The sequence below is a fragment of the Cynoglossus semilaevis genome, chromosome 11 (assembly GCF_000523025.1).
Source record: "Cynoglossus semilaevis isolate Cse_v1.0 chromosome 11, Cse_v1.0, whole genome shotgun sequence".
Classification (NCBI taxonomy): domain Eukaryota; kingdom Metazoa; phylum Chordata; class Actinopteri; order Pleuronectiformes; family Cynoglossidae; genus Cynoglossus; species Cynoglossus semilaevis.
In genome coordinates, this window is record NC_024317.1 from 3255415 (window position 1) to 3274821 (window position 19407).

General features: G+C 39.9%; 1 protein-coding gene across 1 annotated transcript in view; it reads right to left on the reverse strand.

Annotated features, from left to right (window-relative positions):
• Positions 1-19407, reverse strand: part of tex264a (testis expressed 264, ER-phagy receptor a) — a 48864-nt gene that overhangs the window by 21246 nt on the left and 8211 nt on the right. Inside the window, exon 2 of the mRNA XM_008319931.3 lies at positions 16339-16560. Within this exon, the coding sequence (XP_008318153.1) occupies positions 16339-16560 (222 nt within the window). The remainder of the gene's footprint in view (positions 1-16338; positions 16561-19407) is intronic.

Genomic DNA, 19407 nt, shown 5'->3' on the forward strand with positions numbered 1-19407 from the left:
CCGAAGGGACCCCCGCAAGAATCGGAGGTACCGTGCGGTTCTCGGCGACATATATGTCATATATTTGCATATATATTTATATATATTTTTATATATATTTGTTTGTTTATGTTTGTACACAGTCCTGACCTCCTGTAACCTCACACATCGCTCGAGTGCTAACTTTCAGATTTGTGGTGGAGTCTGCCGTGTTTTACTCCCGTTCTGGGCAGAGGACTTCAGCGAGCCTGTTGCCAGGGTAACTGCCTCAGCCAGAGATCCCTCCTCTGTGTTTTCCATGGAGACAGGATACTCTGATAATCTGAGGGATTGCAGAAGACGTGGGGACGGGGGTGTGGAGTGGCTGCCAAATGGCTTTTGAAGCAAAGGAGTTCTCTCAGAAGAACAAAACAGGAAGAAAAACGCCACGATGTGTGTGCGATAACACACAGTGTCGAGTCGGAGACCAGGGTGTTTTCGTCCGCTCCATCGCACACGACTCCTCACAGAGACTCAAAAGTTTCGTAGTCCTTTGAACCACTGAACCTTAAACACTCGTACGATCAGACGACTGCAGTTTAACTAACAAATCATGCATTTTTATTGGAAATAGAATATGAAATATTAAAATTAAAAGAGTTTATGTTGGTAAAATCATCCATAACAAAATAATCTGACAAATTTTACTTGATGGAGAAAATCTATTTTTCTTCTTTTTTTTCCCTTTTAAACCAAAGATATTGTAGGTTTTGAATTTTTTTATTATTAAACAATAACCAGATTCTCCTTCTTTTCATCTTATCCAGTAAATGATGAGCATTTATCTTACAGAAAACGACGATTTATTTTTTTTTAAACGGCTCATGTCAAAATTAGCTTTAATACGTTAACAGGATTTGTGACGCGGGGGAAACCATGTTTAATGCGGCGTATGAACTGATGTAACATGTAGGAGAGCATTTGTGAGCCCTGGTGGAATAGTTAAATATGACCATGAAATTCTATCCCCGCTGATATCCGTTAGGCCGGCTCATTAATATACGGAACCGCGTGTTTAAAAATAGGCTGTTAAATTTTGTATAATTACGATTTTTTCCGAGCTTCAAATTGATAAGAATTGCTGACAGCGGTCGCAGTCACTTTATAGAATTACACGTTGGAAATGAATTCATCCTGGTGCTAAATAAATATATGAGCATGCAGAAGTTGACTGTATAATATAAAGTGACAGCTCATTTGAATATGCACGTCGCTACACTGCACCGATTTGACGGAAAACACACCGGACCCTCGCCAAGGAGCGGAGGAACAGAACTGGTTTAAAATGAACGGGAAAGGGAAGGAAAGTGGATTTAAAAAAAAAAGGGAGAGGGAAACAATTTGTCTTCGTTCTCAGCCAAATATAATAAAGTTCCCCAGACACGAAAATGTGAAGAACAATAAGCTGCCAACGAGTCTCAGGGGGGACGCAGCAACCGTATGAAGGTATTCCTCAAAGCTGCGGCGGAGCTGGCAGCAGGAAGGAGATGAATGAAGGCTGAGGGTCTGCGTCTGCTCTCAGCCCTGCCGTAAAGGCACCGTATTAATGTACAGCAAACAGGAAGCCGTCTGGATTGGCCATCATCACCTAATTAAAACTGTCAGATGAGGCGATGAGAGCTGCACCACACACACACACACACACACACACACACGAATGACAGGGAGAGGAAGATAGAAATTTGTCTTCCCACTCAGGGTATTATTGTTCCAAGAAAGCTCTATTTATAGGACGCTCCCCTTCAATTAGCACACTGGTGCAAAAAGTGAAACCAACCCACCCACCTACACACAGATGAACGCCTCAGTCTGATATTTGCAGTTCAACAGTTTCCGTGTTGATTTGGATATTACTATGGGTAGAAAAAATAAATATTTATTTAACTTTGAAATCAGAGAGTGCAGGAACAGGTTGTTATGGTTACGTTCTGTGTAAAGAAGACGTGAGTGTTTGCCGTGAGAGGATTTTTTTTTTTTCAAAACTACCAAAAGCATATACTGTTTTTTTTCAAAACTACCAAAAGCATATTTGTAGGCAACAAATTCTAAATTTTGGTTAATTTTCTGTTTTTTTTTTGTTTGTTTTTTTTTACAAAAAATATGCGAATACGAGTATTTTCATTTACAAAAAATATGCAAATACGAGTATTTTCATTTCAATTTTTACAGCATTTTTACATCAATTTTTACAGTCACATTTATTTTCTTTTATATTCCAGAAAGTATATTTCAATCCAAGAGGAAACAAATCATTTGTATTAGTATCAGCACCAGCACCCCTAGTGTTCGCTGTAAAAATTACACTAAAAAAAAAATTATTTCTGGAAGAGATGTTTATAAAACATTAAAACAATTTTTTTTTTAACTGTATATGAGACCGAGATGTTTATAAAACATTAAAAAAAAATTTAAAAAAAACTGTATATGAGACTTTTTTATATTAATTTAAGTTATATTTTTTGGTTCATTTTAGAAAAAAAAAAATCTTGTAGAAAATATGATACAAACGGTTTCATGGGGATAAAAGTTCCCTCAAAACTGACCAAACGAACACAGGAAGTGTGAGAGTAAACGGTCGACTTTCTCTACATGTGGTGAACTGACCTGAGCAGACTCTNTGAAGTGGTAGAAGATGAATACAGTAACGTCATGTACTGTCCTCCAGTGCAGCCTTATTTGCAGTAAAACTCCCCAACGTCCTGCCGTACACCACTGTATATCTGCTGCTGCGACCCAGCATGTGACCCATACGGGCCGCACGACCCATCCATAAAAAAACGTTCCTAAACATACACACAGGAGACCATTAAGCAGCAGGATCTCTGGCTGGTCACGCTCGCTCGCTTGCCCCTCCTCTACCCACGGTGCACTCTTCAGCACACTCTCCTGCTCAGCAGACTGCACACTGCCATGAAGATGTTTATGGTATTTCACACTCTGCCTCATTTCTCTGAGCGACAGCTTCATGAATGGCATTAATAAATTTGCGGCCCAGTTAGCCGTCGTCACCGCGCTTCACAGGGCGCGCGGCACCTGAGGTCAAGAGGGTGGGGTTTTTTATTTTTCTTTACCAATGTCAACTGAGGAATGTGAGCTTGTTAGCTATCGAAATATATCGTATGGTTGCCCCTGTATTGCGATAAATATCACCAGATTCTTGCCAGTCCACATCCCTACAAAGTATTTAAAAAAAATTAAAAAAATAGCTGAGGAAAAATATATTAACCAGGAAATGATGTCTTCAATTTCTTTACTAAAAAAAAAAGGCTGAGAATTTTTAAAAAAAGCAAAATATCAAACAAAAATGTTCATCTACGACACAAGGCAGCGCTAGCGCTCTGCTCCTACGAGGCAGAGTGATGTGTCCTTATGGGAAACAGTACGAGTTGTTTTCAAAAAGGCGTGAGGAAGATTTGAAAAATGAAACACAGTGTGTCACCGAGTGTGTAAGTCTCTTTTGGCCTGGATCCAATCACCCGCTGACACACACACACACACACACACACACACACCGGCACCTGCTGCAGAGAAAGAACCAAAATCGTTTTGTTGTCCAGCAGAGACAAACAAAATCACCGGCGTTTTTTTTTTTTTTTTTTTTTTTTCAGTCCACACTTCTGCTCTGCTCTTAAACGCACCATTTTTTTTTCTTATAGTATCAAAATGCTAATGGCTAATAAATCGCTGACAGCGAGTCTCTTAATTGCATCACTTCTTCTTTTTTCTTTTACATTACACAGCAGAACTGAGCAAAAATGAACCGAACACGCAACCCAACATTCATATGCTGCACAGAGCGTCCGCTGTAGACCATTACAGTCTGTCTGAACGCTGTTAGAAAGAGAGGGAGGAACATGCATAAACCATGATGGAAGCTGCTGCTCTGTCTGGATGGGAGATCTATACACCGAGCAGGTACGAGAGCTGTCAGTGTGATGCCACTTTGGGAGGAGATCTCAGACGTGCTTAAGAGTACATGACCTTCTGCTATAGAAGTAGATGTGGCAGAAGATGATGGAACTGGACAGGAAGCTCAGAGAGAACTTTATAAGAAACCGTGATGAGGGTTTCTTTTCTTTCTTATACTTTATTTCTGCTTTTCTTTTTTCAACTTTTCTACTATTTTCCAGCAGAGTTTCTGAGTGGCTTACAAAGAAAAGACTTCAAGTAAAAAAAAAAAAAATTCCACATTGTGAAGTCATCATCTTTGCTGTTCTGGAGAACACGTCGTGGTGAAATCCAAGTCTTCGTTGGATGGATTTCTGTTGGAATCTTTTGATGTCACTGAGGGGTTTGTTTTTTTTTTTCCTTGTGTTTCCCAGAAGAAAAAAATAATACATAAAACAGGAAAAAAAGGACCGTCTTTTGATGACAGTGAAGTTAACACAGATGGTTTGAAAAGGGATCTGATGAAAGGCATCAATACAAAAGAGGAGGAAAAAACATCTCAGCAGAGGAGGAGGAGGAGAAGGAGGAGGAAGAGGAGGAGGAGGAGGAGGAGGAGGAGGAGGAGGAGGAGGAGGAGGGTGACACAGCCTGTCTCCTACTAACACCGTCAGCTTCTACTTCATAGTCAGGTTTGTGGGGTTACTGTTACCTTTAATGTCAAGTTGTCATGATACTAAGGAGCTGACTTTGTAGGGGGGTCTGGTGGACATCTTTATATCTGTGGAGTGACCACCAACTCAGACATTTAGATGGTTTATAATCTAGAACAATCTAGAACCGTGTCTCAAAACAAACAGTCTCTCAAAACTACCCTGGACTGGGTGGATCCACTCCAACCTTTGGCTCCAACCCTGACTTCAACTACGTGTTGCTGAAGAGTTAACGCTGCCTTAAATGAGCTCTAGCTAACTGGGTTGTCACTGGGGAGACAGCCAATGACGTCCAAGAACTTCTGTAATGTTGTAAGTGAGGTCAAAGTGACAAACCCAACTCTGAACCACTGCCAAACACCCAGGTTGGTTCCAGGTTTCCATCGTTCTTCTGGCTCAAAGATACGGTTTGTTGTTGTTAGCAGTTAGCAGTTGTTCGCTACAGCTATAACACATGTACAGGCTAACCTACGATGAGCCCCAGCCCCTCCCCTTCTCCACCAGTTCTCTGTATTTAAGGCCTTGTTCCTGTCGTACCACCATCACCCTTCGATCGGTTCGTCGTCCCGATCCCGAACCTTTTTTTTTCATCTCCCGATCAATCTCCTCCAAAGACCAAACACGTCACATCACTTTAAGGCTACGTGTTAATTTAGCCTTAAAGTGATGTGACGCTGACTCAGATTTTCCAGTGGATGGAGCCGATTGACGATGGCAGTTAGGCGTCAGCCCGACAACCACCAATGACAAACAGGATTACCGTGAGTCACCACTAACTACCTTGGATGAAAAGGTGCCTAAAACAGACAAAGACAAACGTAGTCACTCCCTGTTATTCTATTGTTTTCCACTGATGGCTGTGTTATGGGTGTCGACCTAACGTTTCTTCTTCTTCTGTGCGTCCGTCCCTGCTATAATCCCAATCCGCCATGGCGCTGTAACACAGATTGCATTAGCCGTTGGACGATCAAATTAGGAGCCAGAACGCTCGTCCGCACGGCCGACGGTGGCACTTTGGAACGCAGACCGCTGCTTACAATCAATTTGCTAGCGTTTTATTGGTTACACACTCAGCCACACATGCACATCATATCTGCCGACAAACGCATGCATCCATGCACATGTGTAAAGCCTCCCTTTGACAGCTTATATTTCTGGACGTGTCCTGACAGACACGCTTCACTACATCCACACATAAATATATCTGCCTGACTCTGCTTCACCCGGGAGCTCGCTGCATTCTTATTAAGAGTGAGTGAACGCTCTGAGAGGAGAGAGGAGAGAGGAGGGAGGAAGAGGGAGGGAGGGAGGGAGGAAGAGGGAGGGATGAGATGATATTGTCTCCGTCTCTTAATCAACACCCTCGCCTCTGATTCCACGCAGCTCTGCCAACAGGTGAAAATGAGACGAGCTCCACAGTGGGACAGGCGTCTCGTCGCAGATGAAGAGAACGTTACGACTGCACTGCTAAATTAATCAACTCACAGCCGACCGACCGAGAACCTGGTTGATTATTTACCAACTTTATAAACGCGACAACATTTGGAGGAAAGAAAGAACGTGAACAAAGCACACGACCAAATGTGACCTCTTGTCGACACGCTCTGAGAGGAGAGAGGAGAGAGGAGGGACAGTGTGTGGGGACGGTGCCTTGCTCAGGGCACCTCAGTGGTAACATGGCAGCTGGTGGACTCGAACCTGAAACCTTCCAGAACCAAGCCCGCTTCCTTAACCACCAAGCCACCGCTGCTTAAAGGGGTAAAGGCTTCCTTAACCACCAAACCACCACTGCTTAAAGGGGTAAAAAACAGCCAGACTCTGTGGAGGTTCTCAGTCCTCCAGGTGGTTTTTCTGAAGACGTTTCACCTCTCGTCCCACTCTCCCCTTATTTTCCTACAAACATCTACAGGCTAGTCGTGAACGGCATCATAACGACCAGTTTAAAAATAAAAAAAACTGAATAAAACTTCACCTCTGAATCGTCTCATCATTTAATCATCAGGGAATTCCTGCGTCCGAACTTTAAACGTTCTCTAAAGTGAAGCAAATGTTAAATATTACTGCAGAAAAAAGTGATCAAATAAATTGGGAATCAATCTCCTGAGTTTCACCCAGTGACCACTTTCACCACATCGACACCAGCAGCTGATATTATTACATCAGGAAATACCAAAAATGTTTCACCACATCGACACCAGCAGCTGATGTTATTACATCAGGAAATACCAAAAAAATGTGTGTTTGTGTGTGTGAGCAAAGTTTGTGTCTCATCAAAGGTGCTGACAAAAAATAATATTTCGAACAGCAGCAGCAATAACACTGATACCATCACTTTTGGAGGTGAACGTTTTACTTAAAATTTACAGTAACATAAAATCCCGTCTAGACCCGAGCTGTGATAAAAATCAGACGGGATCAGATGGAAGTCATAAAGTTCGCTCTTTAATAAAAAAACCCGTGCATTTTATTATCCCAGAACGTGCGCGCTGACGACTCCCCACGTGTACAATTCAACGCTGGGATTGAGTCTGAGATTCCTCAGATTTAATCCTCCTCCAGCAGCAGCAGACAAATGAGTGACAACCTGAAAATCAAATGCCCTCCAGCTACGGCTGTTGTCAGCGCGGAGAGAGAATCAAGGGACGGGCGAGCAATGGTTGAATTGCATTTTAGGAAATGTCAACAGCTGATCTCCTTCGACACCTCTGCTCCATCTCTGCTCTTGAGCCTCTGCTGCCACAGGGATGAGGATTAGCTGCCGTATGTTCCACCCAGAGGGGCCGTTCTCGGCGGTCGGCCGTTTATTTAATATCAGCTCACCCACGGTGACAGGGCAGTGAAGGCTGCGAGGCAGGAGGAGACTCATATGGTCAACGTGTTGGTGTGAGACCAACAGTAGAACCAGTAGAACCTTATTATTACTTCTTTTTTTTTTAAACCTGTCATTTCTGATTGACCAATCACAGATCAATATGGAATCTGAAAAGCAGTAAAATAAACTATGATGGGGTAAAATAGAATAGAATAGAATAGATGTCAGGACTGATGCTGTGGAGGTGTCTTTTAAGGTCAAGGGTTCTCAATCCCTGGTCCGTGGCCCAGTACTGACCGCTGGGCCGCAGTGAAAGAATCAATAATTTACTGAATTTAAAGAGTTTACGATTACTTCCATTTACTTTCTTCAATTAAAGACAAATGAAAATGTACTTCAAAAAAAGGAAAATGTACTGATCCTAAAAGATCACAGAACAATCGGTTCTGTGGTACTGGCCGGTACTGGCCGACTGATCCTTGGTACAAAAATGTTTGCTGTTTCAACGTGTTTTAACTATATTAATTATACTATATTAATGAGTGTAGTTAAACTGAACTCTTGCTCTCACTCAAGATAAGATAAACAGACTAAGACTGTGCAGCAACATGTGGTAGGTGTGTGGTACTGCAACGATCGTTCCCAGTACGAGATATTTGACTCCTGTTTGCAGCAGTTGTTCTGTCTGTCTTCTCCCGTCGGAGACAAATTCTCCGAAAAACACACAGATCAGATATTTTTGTCCGCGTCAATAAAAGTAATAAAAAAGTGTGTGGGATCTCAGAGTGTGATATATAAATGTGTGACAGAATCAAAAACTGCTGTGTTCCTCTGACATCAGCGTCAGGCTCTGGTGTTCCCTGTCACTGCAGCTCAGAGTTTATTCCTTCAGACGAACACAACCTGTTGCCCGTCTCATTTAAAAAAAAAAAAAAAAAAATAATAATAAAAAAAGGACCCTGAGTGACAGCAAATACAGTGCAGGGGTCCACACGGGGGCAGTGCTAACAAGTCAGTGGTCTGAAACACACAGCACACGGGGGCAGTGCTAACAAGTCAGTCTGAAACACACAAATTGTTGAAGGTCAGTGACTCGGGTCTGTGAGTTACTACAGCACTGACATCTGGTCATGAATCATAAGATGTGGAGGTTTGACAACATGCCAGTCACTGAGCTGGAGCAGACTCTTCCTCACACACACACACACACTCACGCACGCACACACACACACACACACGGGGTAACAAGCCTAGGTGATGACCTTTACATGACAAAAAAAAAACAAAAAACATTTCACTCACACAAACGTCTCTGTTCTGTAACAGCCGCCAATTTGGTAACAGTGGCTACAGTTTGGTGTCAAATATAAAGTTTTATTCATTATCATGTATTTTATATCAAATAATGATTATTTTATTATATAATCTAAAATCATCATCATTTTCAAACGATTTAATTTCGTACCTGATTAATCACAGACTAGCGGTGGAATCAAACACAATTAATCATGATAAAATCATTAATATGTGAAACTACAGCTGATCATTTTGCTTCAAAGACTCAGTAGATTTTTTTTTTTTTTTAAACATTACCGAGCGTCTCGACGGCAGCTTCTAGAACGTACATGTCTTAAAAAGCATTACTTTTTTTTTTTCTTTTGATTTTTTTTAAAAATTTATTTCACACTTAATTAACAAGTTTGTTAAATTGGTGCGGGTGTAACGTCAAAGCAAGAAAACTTCAGGAATGTGTTTTTAATCTTCAAAAAGTAATATTAACCCTTTAGATGCTGTAGTTATATAAAGAATTGAAATATATATCACTACAGTATGTCAGTAAATACACATACAAATGAAACAATAAATAAATAAAATGGACATGTCTCCGTGTGTATGTGGGTCCTCTGTGTATTTTTTGTACTATTTGTACTTTATTAGATTGTAGTTATTCAGAGTAACAAAAGTAAGATTCATATATAAAATGTTTTTCTTCTGGGATCATTTTAGATCCACTCCCTTTTGTCCTAATTGGTCTGTTGTGTTTTCTTTACTGTGTTTCAGTTTGATATACTGTAAAGTACTATACTATATAGTACTAGTTGGAGAGTGCAATTTTATTTACTTACAGTAAGAAGAATATATGTCAAAATATATTCTTCATGATTTTAGATTCATGATTTTGCAGTTCATTTATTTTAATTTTAAAAAACACCACAATAAATTTACTCTACATGCAGTTCATTTATTTTAATTTTAAAAACAACAGATTAGAACATTTTAAGGCTGATTGTAGAAAATTTACTCCGAATAATAAATAATACTAAATGTACTGTGTTGTACAGAGAGTCCTGACTGTACTGTATGGAGGTACAGCTAAAACAGTGAGCGCTGCCTACAGATGTGGAGAAAGTCCAAGATTATTCTTGGATCATCTGTGTTCGCAGCAGTCACGTCTGTCAAAAAAAAAAAAAAAAAAAAAAAAAAAAAAAACACAAAATCTCTAATAAAACCTAACAATGTTTAACATATAACAACAGCTTCACTTTAATGACGCCTGGTCCCATTTCCTCATCCTATTTTCTGGCCCCTCCTCATACGAAAGTAAAAGACAGAGAGCAAAGAAAATGTCATCAGCACCTGTGGAGGCTGCAGCCAAATGTCTCCACCACTGACCGTTAAACTGCTCCGCACCAAATAACAGCCAGTCATATTAATTGTTAACAGGGAAGATGAAACCCTGCAGGACGGAGACCACCTCCAGCTCCGGACCACGACCTGATGCCAGGCTTATTATTATTATTATTATTATTATTATTTTTCTTCCAGACCACAGGAGCCTTGTGTTCACCAATGAAAATATGTCAAAAGAACCAACGGTGAGGAACGACAGCATTAATAATGAAGCAGACTTGTCTTGCCTGCATTCTAAACCACAAGGATGTACAAAAACAGAGAGCAGGGAGGCGTGTTCCTCCTCCAACACCAGCCGTCGCCCAGCTCCACAGCAGATACACATCACTCACCGACTCTCTCTTTGTTTCTACCTGACAAACAGAACCGCAGAGCTCAGAAATACTTCAGAGTCCGTGGATACACCGACAGGACTGTGGATGCCGGCGTCAAACTCCTAGAACCAGTAGAATGACGGGGGGGGTTTTGGGCAGGGGTCATCGTACGGTCATTTAAAAGCTTCTAACTGGAGATGATTATACAGGAGGAGGGCGGGGGGGAGGGGGGGGGCAGTGTTGAGAGCAGGGAGGGAGGATATAGCTTTAAGGTTTGTGGTGGAGCAGATGAAAGCCAACAGAGAGCCTGGTGGGCGTTAACGTCAGGATCAGATAACACCATTTCTCTCTATTTTCCCCAAGTGAAACAAACTCACCGAGGGTTTTTATGTCCCGGCCACAGGATATATTCCAAACAGCTTCTGTTTGCTTTCACGATGATGTATTATCTGAGTTCAGGTGATTTTTTTTTTTTTTTTTTTTTTTACTGCGGTGCTGTGATAAAACATCTGTCGGGTTGGTCCGACTCTTGCTGATAAAGAGAAGGAGAATGGGAAAGTTTCCCAGAACGGAATCACCTCGTAAAACATTTTATAGTTAGTTTTCTATCAACAACTTCACCAACAATCCATAAACAAGATGCATTCTGGGGGTCGGGGGGTCGGGGTGTTGTGTTTAAAAGTGATCTTCTAAGGCTGATACGATTAACGGGTTTGTCACATTTTTTAATTTGTCAAATTAATCACATCACACGTTTTAACACAAGGGCAGAAATTGTTTCTCCAAAATCGATAACCAACAGTGTGGAGAAGTTGGTCTGTGACTGGGACAACTGACAGCTTTACTTACTTCACATTTACAGATGTTGATTAATTATAATTAATCACGACTAATCCACATCTACCTAGTGATTTATTCAGTTCAAAATTTTAAATATTTAACAGCCCTAGTATTTCTCTCTTTTTTTTATTTCCAGCTACAGTAACCTGTCAATGTAAACAAACTGCTCAAAATCCAATTTACATAAACAAAATGATCCAACCAGCAGAACAACTAAAATATACTGCATATGACACATATTCCAAATACTGAGCTTCATGGTTTGTTTAGCAGCCTATGCTGCGGTTTCAAACCCGCAGCCTCTGACAGGACAGACAGTTGAAGAGAGCAGAAAAAACTGCAGCTCGAGGAGAAAAAAAAACAAAAAACTGCAGCCTCAGTTACAGTACGACTACATGGTTCCTGACACATTTAGGTGACAGTTATTCCCAAAATAATGCCACATTTGAACACCCCCCCCCCCACCCCCCCCCCCGTTAGGAGCCACCTGAACAGAGTGAAGGCCATCTTGATTGCTGTTTACCCCACAGATGCACCCCCTGACCTCCTGACCCCTAATCAGGCTATGGCATGAAATATAAATGTTGTGGACAAGCAAATAAAAATTTTCTATATTTAATTCAACAAATAATAACATCCCAAGAAGTGTGTGTGTGTGTGTGTGTGAGAGAGAGAGAGAGAGGCTGGTGAATAAACCATGAGCAAAATTAAAGTGAGGACACCGCAACACCGAGCGGCGGAGCGCCGAGGTTTCCTGGATGTAGATTTTATTTTAGCTTTCCCCGAGTTATACGACATGCAAGAGACACGAATTCAAATGACAAAATAAATATTGTTTTTTTTTTTTGTATAACAGAGACGCCTGTAGCACAAATACAGTACACACCTGCACCAACTGTGTGAACTTTGTGTTTGCTCACAGGCTGCAGTCGGATTCTGACATTATAAGTTCTCACAGCAAACAAAAAGAAAACTTTTTTTTTTTTGGGTTAAATTTCATCATCCTTCATTTTAATTGGTGTTATTCAACCTGAAGACGCGACGGCTTGGAGTTAATTCCGTTGCCATTTGAAGAGGGACAATTATTATGTACTGAATAAATTTGTTTTAATCCGTTACACTTGCATGGAGCTTAATTATAACCATAAGTATCTCACTGGGGCCAGTTGGCCCCTGGGTATTTTTAGGTGCATCGAATCAGGCCTCGTCGTGGCGTTCCTTCTGGTGGTTTAAAAAAAAAAAAAAAAGTTGCAAACTGCAGGCACAAAAGTTTTCATTAAGTACAAATGAATGGCCAGGTAATCCAGTTTGGAAAAGTTAAATGAAGAACAAATTAGAGTCCGTCACGAGGAGGAAAAAACCTGCTGCTCCTGTGTCTAATGCAGCCCTCGGCTTCTCTCTGACTCAACGCTCTGAACTAAAGGCAGGCTACGCAATTTTCAGTTTACAGCTGAGGAGAAATGATTAGACACACCTTATGTTTTCAATAGAGTCCAGATAATTTTCAAAAACTATGTTTAAAGAGAAGTTTAAATGATGTATTTTCTTCTACAAAAAACAACACTGGTCAAAATTATACTAATAATGTGTGTTTTTACAGTTATGCTTTTGACTTGTGTGTTAAGGTCTGAGCGTTCATTCAAAAATAAAAATGATTAATACAAGTTTGATACAAATTTATCAAAAATAACTTTTTGATAAGGAGCAAATATTTATCAGGATCAAGAATAAAACATTTTTTAAAAAAGGTTTATAAAAGTCCATAAAATACAAACTTCAACTACCAGAGGTCAAATAAAAAAATGTTTTTAAAAAAAGTAGAAGAAAAATAAGAAATGGCTGTGATACTTTGGACTAAGAAAGTTATGGGACAAAGTTTCTGGAAATGTCTAATTAATTACTAAATGCACACACGCACTCAATGTTGATGATGATTACATTGTCTTATAGTTAAATGTAATGGAAATTCAGTTTTATAGTGTCTGATTTACCGTCTGTTTTTATGTAGATGTCTTATAGTTAAATGTAATGGAAATTAAGTTTTTTAGTGTCTGATTTACCTTCTGTTTTAATGTAGAACTATTATGCCACTAAGTGATTCCTAAAGGATTATTCCTGGTAAAATATAAGAATAAACGGCCCAAAATAAAAATGCCGAAAGGTCACATAAATGTCATGTTTAAGGACCTGTTTTGTTTGATTTTTTTTAAACTAAAGAAATGTTTCTAAAGTCCTCGTTTCACTGCTGTCACATGAAGGTATAAGAGGAGACGATAAAGGAAATGAGGTTTGGTGGCTTTAGTAACGCCTGGCTGAGAGACAATATGAGCAAAATGTGAAGGAGTGTGTATATTTTCTGGATGCACTCAGCGCTCTAATTGCTCTGGGACCTGAAAGGCATACAACGCTATGGCATGCTCCATAAAGAAGGAAAACAATGATGATTTTATGAGGTTTGAAGCTTCCTTCAGGGACCTTCAGGGATGGGTCTGAGGAAGCCACATAGAAATGGGAGACTTTCTGCTTTTACGCTTAAAAAGGTGCCTCCACTTACGTTGGACAGAATTACCACAAATGGAGTTTGACCAAATCATTATGGTCTGACGGACGATTTATTTATGTCTCCCCGTTTCACCCACTGCCTTTGACACGACTCACCCCTCGCCATCCTGCTGTGGGTCATTTGGAATAATGAGAACCTACAGTAAAAAGATGAGAACCTACATCATATACAATGATGATCATATACAACTGGCTATAAGTAGCCAGTGTAACTTACAAATATACATTTACAGATACATATATACATATATGTAAATATATTTATATGTATATAATGAGAACCTACAGTAGCCAGTTAAATTTACAACTATATATTTACATATAGTTATATGTATATAATGAGAACCTACAGTGGCCAGTTAAATTTACAAATATATTAACATATACATATATACATGTGTAAATATATTTATGTATACATATACGTATATATATTATATAATATATATATATTGTATATACATACATACTGTATATACATATGTATGTAACCTAAATGTATGTATGTATATACTATGTATAAATATATTTCTATGTATATAATCATAATCTACAGTGGCCAGTTACATTTACAACTATATATTTACATATACATAATATATATATAGAGTATATACATACATTTATATACGTACATACATACATACATATATATGTATACAGTATGTATATATATATATCTAACAAAAGCAGAGCAGCTACAGTGGAGCACCAGTTTACGTCACGCCCGTGTCTCCCTCTTTTCAAAGTACCGTACACTACAGACCTACTCAATTAATCATACGCACAGTTTTTATGCAGACATCCACATACCATCCTTTCCAAATCCTACTCCATTATTCATTAGTCTTGCTGTGGCAGGATAACATGGTGCACTCAACGCTCCACAACTGAACTGTTTTTTTCTTTTTTTTTTGTCAGTGTGTGTGTGTGTGTTATTAGCATATCCGCCGTTCAAGCACACCTCCTAACAACCAGTCACAAACACTCGGGTCAGCTGATGGGTTGCGACAAGTGCTTCCGTCTCCAGACAAGAAGCAGAAAGTAAAAACTGATGCTTTCTTTCAGTTGACATCAGCTTTCCTGACAAACAGGCCATGCTAGCTGACAGAACTACGCACACAGACGCTGTTATGTAACAGCACTAGACCCTAAAAAAACAAGCTAAAAAAAATGTTGCTAAATGTGAACAAAGCTGGATGTTATAGCCCATGTCTTGAGAGCATTTAGCCTGTGTCAGTGCACATGTTAGGACGTGGTCCTGCCATCTGGTGCAGGCTTTTTTCACAACGAGGAGAGCCAAAAGGCAAAGACGGAGAATGAAAAACAGACGATCAACTGAGCTGCCAACTTCTCTTAGAGGATCATGATCCCAAATACTACTACTGTATAAACTGATCAAAAAGAAGAAAATGTTTAAATGCTTTAAACTTTAAAAAAGGTACAAAGTTAACAGTTGTACAAAGTTGCTGCAAGGGCTTTTTTGGCTATTGTGAATATATAGTTCATATAAACACACACACATAAACAAATACATATATACACATATGTATATGACTAAACGCATACATATATACATAATACATATATACGCATATACCTGTATGTGAATACATAAATATACATATAGGTATATGTAAATATAAACATATATACACATATATATGTGCATACATATAAATACATACATAGACATATATGCATGCATATTTACATATATATATATATAGATGTATGCATATGTAAATATGAACATATATACACATATATGCATACATATATACATAAATATACACATATGTATATGCATACATATGGGTTAAAAGCAGAGGCTCAGTTTCGTTGTAACTAAATAAATACAAATAAAATTTAAAAAAATATATAAATCTATTTATACACATATACATTAAAGTTTGACTCCTAAATTCTGGGAGTATAAATCTATTTATACACATATACATTCAAGTTTGACTCCTAAATTTGACAGGTTCTGCCAATTCCAAACAACAGAATTGGAAAACAACCGTAGTGCACTTTAACAGCCCCATCCACCCCTGCCATAAACGGTGAAGACCATTTCAACCGTAAAAATTGATTGTGAAAACATGGAGGGTGTTTTCTGGACATAACGTGTCCTTCTGTTTAGTGGCAGGGATTCTTTCTACGCTCTGTGAAAAGGCACAGGTTTAAATAAACAGCTGGAGAAACACGGACGCACGGATGAGCATGCACTCACACAACAAGCGCACATGAGAATTATTCATGCGGTGGGACGTCCCTCATTGACTTCCGGCATGTAAATGTCACCCGTAAATGTCAATGTTTTTTTTTTTTTTTTTTTTTAGGTCTGTCCTGAGGAGACAGAGATCGGCGTACGGGATGTAGCGCTCCGACATACCTTCGATTTCTACACTTTAATCTTAATCTACTTTAAAGACCTCGGCCGCTCGTGTGATGAATTAAACAAGAGAAAAGACTTCAAACTTCAGAGTGACTCACGTACCTCGATGTAAGAAGCGAGTCTGGGATAAACCCGCGACGGTCCCAGCACGTGGGACAGAGTCGTGGTGCAGGGGAAGCTGGTGGTCACGGCGTGGCTCACTTCTGGCAGAGAAAACACCTTGAAGCCAAACTTCTCGTACATCTTCTGCACTTCTTCGTCGGGCTTCTCCTCACCCTCGCACAGGATGCTGCCCACCACGTAACGGCACTTCTCCGCAGGCCTCTGAAGGAGAACAGGTAAAAGATCGAAACATCAACTCTGAGATACTGACATTTATTTCATCACATCATGACACCGAGGAGAGTTCGATTCCAATCCATTCCATTCCTGTCTTTACTGTCACTCAGAACACACACCAGGCAGTGCACGTCAATAATGAAATATATATGGCAATATTAAAGTATAAAAATGGAAAAACAACCAGAGATAACCACACAGTGTAACTCAACATAAACAACATCAACCTGAGATGGAGAAACAGACGACAAAAAACACAGACAGAATAAGATCAACAACCAGTGCACAAAAAATATAATATAAATATATTGCATACTTTAGCAATGTAGAAACACCTTTTTGTGTTTTGTGTGTGTGTGTGTGTGTGTGTCAGCATATTGCACTGCTTCCCACTATAGGGTAATTTAGGAACAGGCCAGGAATGGCTCCTAAATGTGCTTTGTGCATATATTGTTCAGTTTTGAATGTGCTGCGTGCATATATGGAGGGATGGGGGGGGGGATAAGAGAGAGTGGGAGGGGTTAATGTCGTGAGTTTAAGAATCTGGTGGCTTGGTGTATGAAACCATTGCTGATCTGGTCCTGATGCTGCAAAACCTGTTCCCAGTGGACCGCCGGGAAAACAGTCCGTGAAGAATCTTAGTTATTCCTAAGGTCGGCAGTAAATGTCATATTTTTGTGTTGTTTTGTATTTTTACACCCAGTACCACATCAGAAAATATTTGTCTCTCCGAGTACACCCAGTATGACCAACAATACAGAACAGCAGTGCAGCGCTACACAACTCAAGTTTAGTAAAATGTTTCTTTTATTCCCGTATTTAATTACCGTATTTAACGGACTGTTCCTTTTATTACCGTATTTAACGGACTACAAGTCGTACATTCTATTTTCATCCTTTGGCTGGTTTTGCGACATATACTCAAGTGCGATTTAATATTAAAAGATATCATTTCTCACGTTTGTTATTTACACACTGACAGCCACTAGAGGGCACTCTAGCCCTGTGTACCACTGAAAATTATATGTTCGTAATTTACACACAGAAAGCCACTAGAGGGCACTCTAGGCTTGTGTACCAGTATCTGCCACTGAAAATGTACATGTTTGTCATTTTCACACCAACAGTCTCTAGAGGGCACTGGTGCGACTTATACTACGGCGCGACGTACCGTCCGTGAAATACGGTAATTAACCTGTCAGAGTGTAACTGTTATGACGTGTTCAGTCTGACGTTGCTGGTGAATCCGTCTGTTTGATGTGTGAAGCAGGTCCTTAATTCAGTGATGGGTGTTTACCATAAAATAATGAGTTGAATCAGTTCAGGGTTTTCACTGTGAGATGTTTGTTGTGCGGTTGTAGAGTTTGGCTCTGACAGAGCACAGATGGGAGCTGGCAACACTCATCGTAACGTCCCTGGCATCCACTCAGAACGACTGCACGTACATTTTATAACTCACTCTCCCTTCTCTCCTCTTCCCTTTCCTTTCCTTTCATCGGCTGATGTATGTTTTTCTTCTCATTGATTTGACTAAATTACAGAGTTACTCCCGTGCACCTTCACCGTTTCCTCCTACTCTGCTCACGCAGCAGCGCTGGAGCCGTACATCAGCGTCGTTGGCTGCGGTGAGACAGTGGGCCGAGATAAATCTGTTCAATCATCCCACCCCTAACCCTCCGAGTCTCTTAATGTCTGCATCATGTGGGCAGTAATAATAATGAGTGACAATGCCTGTTCAGCATTAGCAGATAATGTTTATTGTCAGGGAACACACATCACCTGGGCTCTGGGCGGGGAAGCACTCACTCATGCTGGCAGCAGATACAGTGTATTGATCTGGCGGCCATTAAACAATGGGTCACTGCTGTCAGTCACACACACACACACACACAATTACTGCTGATACGATGTGACCGTTTTTATTTCTATTAAAGAATATGAATCTTAGATGATTTAGCTTCCCAAGTGAGAAGTGCAAAAAGGAAGTGCTCTGCTCTTCATCCAAAATTATTTTAACATCTACGAAAAATACATCATATTCTCCCTTCACTATATAAATATTGTCAGTGATAACTTTGGGTGATTGTATGGCTTAATTTCAAAATTCAAATCATTCCTCAGCAATTCAATGTCCTTGCAGTCAAGGACAAACACACAACGGCTCAATTCCCTCAGCAATTCAATGTCCTTGCAGTCAAAGACAAATTCAAATCATTCCTAACTCACAATTTGTAACTCACAATTTGGTAACTGACACATGTAACGTTAACTTAAAAAGAGAGCATCATATCTCCCATGATCCTTCATGCTCTCGCCACTGATAGACTGCACCGACACCATCAGACAAATCTCACAACCATGTGAGGGAAAAATAACACAAGCACCGACTGAACTTAAAAAAATAAATATAAAAAGGATCTATAAACACCCAGGGGAGGAGAGAGAGAGATTAGGAGAGAGAGAGAGAGGAGAGAACACCACTGCAGGCTCCTGACCTCCCTTCTCCACTACAGCTGGTTTTTTTTCTTTTTTTTTTCATTCTAAAATTCAGCCACAACAAAAGTCAGTAAACCCTCAGATGTCTTCCAGCTGAGCCCAGTCAGCTGCTGCTGCTGCCGACGCGGTGTTTTGAAGGACAGCGAGAGATTCTGCTCCAGCTCAAGAGAACTGAGAGTGTGGAAATGAGAAGATGAAGAAGTTTCCACCTCGGTAACTGGACACTGACAGATTAGGTGGTGTGTGAAAAAAAAAAAAAAAAAAAATTCGTTTTAAGTGACTATCACCCTTGCACACTAAAGCTAGCTGTGAAATTTGCAAAAAAATAAAAAATAA